Source organism: Nicotiana attenuata, chromosome 7 (genome assembly GCF_001879085.1).
Source record: "Nicotiana attenuata strain UT chromosome 7, NIATTr2, whole genome shotgun sequence".
Classification (NCBI taxonomy): Eukaryota; Viridiplantae; Streptophyta; class Magnoliopsida; order Solanales; family Solanaceae; genus Nicotiana; species Nicotiana attenuata.
Window position 1 is genome coordinate 60,523,317 of NC_031995.1, and position 6,000 is coordinate 60,529,316.

The 6,000-nt window shown below is 42.3% G+C and overlaps 1 protein-coding gene across 1 annotated transcript; it reads left to right on the plus strand.

The window, feature by feature from the left end:
• On the plus strand, positions 129–581 carry LOC109230083 (chitin-binding lectin 1). Its single transcript, XM_019395614.1, has one exon. It carries the CDS (start codon positions 129–131, stop codon positions 579–581), a length of 453 nt encoding a protein of 150 aa, XP_019251159.1.

Sequence of the window (6,000 nt, forward strand, 5' to 3'; positions counted from 1 at the left end):
AGACCCTCTCTGTTCCACCTGCCAAACAGATACCAAAAGCAGTAACAAGAAATAATACTAACAGCCTAGCTTAGCCCATAATAATATATACAACTACTCAATCACTCATCATTTCCTTGGCCAAAAAGATGTGTTATGTGGGGAAAGCAACTAAGATCTTCATCTTCATTTTCACTGTTCTAGTTGTTACTGGCCTTATCTTGGGATTTGGATTACTTAAGCATCACAGTCAGAAAGGTAACAGATGTTCCGGTGATTCTTGTGACCAAAATCAGTACCAGAGCCCCATTGTTTTCCCCCCTACCCCAACAACACCACCCACCTCCACCAATGGTAATAGCAATAACCCAATCTCACCATTGCCAATTCCCAACCCTTCACAGCCTAATAATCCAAATCCTAGCTTATTCCCACCACCCCCTACAGATATTCCTACCCCTGAAACTCCTAATTTAGCGCCACCGCCTGCAGCTACAATTGTTTCCTCGCCGCCTCCGCCGCCTGCGGTTTCGTTACCTCCGCCTCCAACATTGAGCCCTCCGAGCCCCGTGACCGTGAGTCCAGGTCCAGTGCATTCTTAGCGTTATTCTAATCTTTTACCCTTGGGGAAAATTTCGATTAGTTTTTAGCGTTTGTATAGAAAAATTGGCAATGTCGCTGCTACTGGATTTCGTAGTAGACTTTTTCTTCAGACAATTATTTTTTCTGATGATGTAATCCCATTGCATTTTTAGTCTCGTGAATCTGATTATTGATTTTTCTGCTAATCCAATTTCGACTCTCACTTGCGGAAATGAAAAGAAAGAAATAATATTTTTGGTACATAAAAGAAAAGAAATAATGGAGTAATGGACTTGAATAAAACTTTTTGGAGAACATTCATCTTTTTCCCTGTTTTTCTCAATGTTAAAAATAAAGACTATCATTTTGTTTATTCCAATTGGGAAGAGATGAGAGAATTAGCGGACACAGTCACATTCACACAGGACAACAAGGGGATGACAAAATTTTATTCTTTTTATAATAAATTGAATTTGGGGTTACCATTTGCTCTTCTTCATTCTCTGACTTGACAAAGATGATAGTACAATTTCAGCAGAACTATCTGTTTAATATACTCCTATTAGTTTTGCGTGGATGATCTTTATTTGGACTAGTAAAACGTACAATAACATCACAACAACAATACGAAGAATAAGAAGAAGTCAATTTCATTAGTCATCAAATTAATTAGAGGAGCAAAGGGTCGTAATAAGCAAACTGAAAAGGGTGAGATGGTTCATGCCTTCATTGATCATGGAACTATAAGAAATGAAAAAAAATATAAAAATAAAAAGGAGTGAGGATGATGATGTATTTCCCACAGAAAGGATTTAGGAAAAGACAGGGAGAAAATGGGATGCGTTGGTTGATGGTCCTTCAATTGGATTCAAGTACAAACAGTTGAAACCCAAAGTTGAGAATCCAATGAAAATGTCTTCTATTTGGTGGATCAATTTTGGGGGAGTACACAAACGGTCATTCTTAGGATTACAATTTTTTAATTTTAGGATAATTCAACGCATTTGTGTCATGAAAAATTAAATCGAAAAAGTAAAATTCAGGATGCATTGGCTAATTCTTAAATAGATGCCCTTTAGAGTGACTATCCGGTGTCATTTCTACAATAATTTTTCCTTGTCACAAGATTTCTTTTGCATATCGAAGAGCTAGTTTTTGTTTGAATTATGTATTCAAAACCAGAAAATCAGAAGACGATATTTTAAGAAAACAAAAACAGAAAATTTCGAGCCCACAAGTTTCTTGTGTATCCTTAAGGAATTTAATCCCCTCACGGTTGCCCAATGTTTCGGACTAATTCCTCCCAGGATAGAACGGAATAACTATTCTGTGATAGTGGCACTTCAAATCACAGAACTTCGGCGAACTCAAATGGTGGAGCTAATCACACAAAATGCTTATGTTTTTGCTTTGAAAAACACTGAAGAATGCAGAAGATAGAGGGGAGAGATTCTCAGATTCGGTCGTGAAAAATTGAGGCTGAGTGTGATGACCCGCCACGTCATCATGCCATATAGGCGCCATTTTGGCGTATATTAATGCCATGTGAAAGCTTACATAATAGGAAGGCTAGCATTTGTGAGAAGATTCTAGAGAAGTATGGATATTTCCTTAGGAAGACCCTAGATCCTTATGGATTTGCTAGGAAAATCCTTGGAATCTTCTAGGCTTGTAGAAAATTCTAGAGAAAGCATTTATCTTGTAAATATTAAGGACTTGTGTAACAATTAATATTTACACATTAACCCCTAGGAGACTAGTATATAAAGGAGGCATTCATTTGTAATTCATCAAGCAAACAACTCAAGTTCTCTCTAATACAAAGCTTCCTTTAGCAATTCTCTTGTGTTCTTTCTAGCATTCTCTTAGTGATCTTGAGTGTAATAAGGCTGACTTGGCATAGCAAGAACGTGAGCAAGTTGTGCAAGATCCTGAGCGAGTTGTCAAGTGCCACACATGTACTTAGTTAATTACTAAGGATGTGACAATGTGGTATCAGAGCAAAGGTTGAAACTAAGGGAATGGCGAACGTCGGAGAAATTAACATTGCCAACACCCAAGCCAATGTCATCCAAGATGCTGCTGGCAAGAGCGGCCGTAGCAAAAAGAGGAATGCCACCAATAAGAGCCAGGAGGTGCTAACCAAGGTTGTGTCAAACGAAAGGCTTACATCCCAAGAACCATTTGCCACTGAGGCAAGCGAGGATGAAGTGGAGGTCCTGTCAGAGGACGTCTCGCTCGGCAAAGAATGGGTGCTGAAGATGAAGTCGGGGATGGATGTCGTGGAGATCTTTGGCCAACGGGTGGGGAATATGGAATGCACCCTTAGCGTTCTTGAGGGGCACAATCTTGAAAAAATTGAGAGTATCCAAAATGACTTGGAGGGAGGTACAGAGACCGAGATGGAACTAAGGAAAACCATCACTGTCTTAGAGTGCAGACTCATGGAGGATTTGAGTAATATCGATGCTACGAAGGCAAAGATAAGATTCATTCGAGGAGTATGTCAATGCTGGCATGACCGAGGCAGCTAGCAATGTTGTAATGACGAGGGGGGCCAAGATCGAGGCTCCCAAACTCTAGGTGTTCAAAAGAGTTCGTGATGCACAAGAAATGGAAAACTTCCTTTGGCACTTGAAGAACTACTTCAGGCACGGAAAAGTGAGGGATGACGAGGCCAAGATCAACACTGTCGGGTTGTACCTCTCATAGACTGCAATGCTATGGTGGAGAAGGAAGATGGTCGGCGTGGATAAAGGTCTATCTACTATTAGCACGTGGGATCAGTTCAAAGCCGAGTTCAAGCGACAGTTCTTTCCAAACAATGTCTTGTACGAGGCAAGGCGCAAGCTCAAGGAGTTGAAGCAAACAAAGAGCATACGTGACTATGTCAAGCAGTTCACTACCCTTATGCTTCAAATTCCCAACTTGACCAATGATAACTTGTTGTTCCACTTCATGGACATGTTGCAAAATTGGGCTAAACAGGAGTTACAATGTCGGCAAGTTGCGGATATAGACTAAACCATAGTGGAGGCTGAATCATTGATGGATTTCAGGCATGATAAGCACGGCAAAAGCAAAGTCAATGAGTTAAAGGTTAGCTATGTCAAAGGCGGGGGAGACCGTGGCAAAGGCAAGGAGATACAATAATAATACTCCAAAACTCAAGATTCCAAAAAGTTGAGTGGCCGTCGGGGCTATGCTGAGAAGAAGGCACATGCCGAGAAGAAGGGCTGCTATATATGTGGAAGGCCACACGGTTTTAGGAATTATCCTGACCTCAAGAGCCTCAGTGCCATAGTCCTTGAACAGAAGGAGCAGCCACAAGGAGAGAGTCCGGGAACCGCACAGTTGGGTATGATCAGATTATGTGGTGTTGTCAAAAATCAAGCTATCCAACCTACCGAGAATGGCTATCGGTATGTGGATCTCACCATCAACAACAAGCCCGCTCGTGCAATGGTGGATACTGGAGCAACTCATAATTTTGTGACTGAGGCTGCCGCAAAGAGACTAGAATTGAAGCTTTCTCCAACCGACTCTCACGTCAAGACCTTGAATGCCAAGGTACAGAATGCTCGTAGGGTAGCTAATAGAGTTGGTGTCGAATTGAGAGCTTGGAAAGGTATGACAAACTTTACCGTAACCGTTATGGATATCTTTGAGATCATACTGGGGCAAGAGTTCTTTAGACATTTTCATACTTTAATCGACCCCTACCTCCAATGTCTCTTAGTTATGGATCAAGAAAGAGCTTGCATGGTACCTACAGTGACTATGCCACACGGACAGGTCCAAGCATAACTCTTAGCTATGCAGGTTGTCAAGGGGATCAAGAAGGGGGAGCCGATGTTCGTGGCAACCATTGCAAGTCTAGAGGAAGACAAGAATTTTCAAGAGATAGTGTCGCCTTACATAGAGAAGTTGCTTGAGGAAAATAAATATGTCATGCCCGAGGAGTTGCCTAAGCACTTGCCGCCTAGGCGAGAGGTGGACAAGATTGAGTTGGAGCTAGGGTCTAAGCCATCCGCATTTGCCCCATATCGTATGGCACAACCCGAGCTAGAGAAGCTCAGGAAAAAATTGAAAGAGATGCTAGATGTTGGTCACATTCTCCCATCAAAGGGACCTTTTAGCACCAGTATTGTTCTAGAAGAAGAAGGATAGATCATTGCGTTTGTGCATAGACTACCAAGCACTTAATAAGGTCACAGTGAAAAATAAGTACCTGATCCCGCTCATTGCTGACTTATTAGATAGACTTGGGCAATCCAAGTACTTTACCAAGGTGGACCTTTGAAAGGGCTGCTACCAGGTTTGCATTGCAGAAGGGGATGAGCCAAAGACAACATATGTGATGAGATATGGAGCCTTTGAGTGGTTGGTGATGCCCTTCGTCTTAACAAATGCACCAGCCACATTTTTCACTCTTATGAACAAGATTTTCCATCCCTACCTTGATCAGTTCGTGGTAGTCTACCTAAACGACATAGTCATATACAACAACACCTTGGAGGAGCACATAGAGCACCTAAAAAAGGATTTCTAATTCTTGCGAGAGAATGAGCTATACATCAAGAGGGAGAAATTTGAGTTTGCACAATCAAAGGTGCACTTCTTGGGCCATGTCATTATCAATGACGAGCTACGCATAAGACGAGGCTAAGGTACGTGCTATCCAAGAGTGGGAGGCACCTACAAAGGTAACTGAGTTGAGATCCTTCCTTGTCCTTGTTAACTACTATCGTCGGTTCATTAGTGGCTACTCAGCCAAGGCCACGCCATTGACTGAGTTGCTAAAGAAGAACAAGCCATGGGTTTGGACAGAGCATTGTCAAAAGGCATTTGAAGGCCTTAAAGCATCTGTAATAGAGGAGCCAGTCTTGGCATTACTTGACTTTGCTAAGACATTTGAGGTGCACACATATGCCTCAGACTTCGCCATTGGGGGTTCCCTAATGCAGGATTAGCATCCCATAGTATTTAAGAGCCACAAGTTAAATGATACGGAGCGGCATTACACGCTGCAAGAGAAGGAAATGACTGCCATTATGCATTGCTTTCGTACATGGCGACATTATTTGCTCGGGTCGAGATTCGTGGTCAAGACCGACAATGTGGCTACTAGCTACTTTCAAACACAGAAGAAGCTCACACCAAAACAGGCTAGGTGGCAGGATTTCTTAGCTGAGTTTGGTTATGTGCTAGAGTACAAGCCGGGCAAAGGTAGCGTTGTAGCCGATGCCTTGAGCCGGAAAGCCGAGCTTGCTGCAATCACTTCAACAAGATGGGACATTTGTGAGGCTATAAAAAATGCATGCAGCATGATCCAACAACCAAACAGCTTATCGGGTTAGCCAACCAGGGCAATACGAGACATTTTTGGATCGAAGACGACCTACTGGTTACCACAGGTCGGCGAGTCTATGTGCCTAA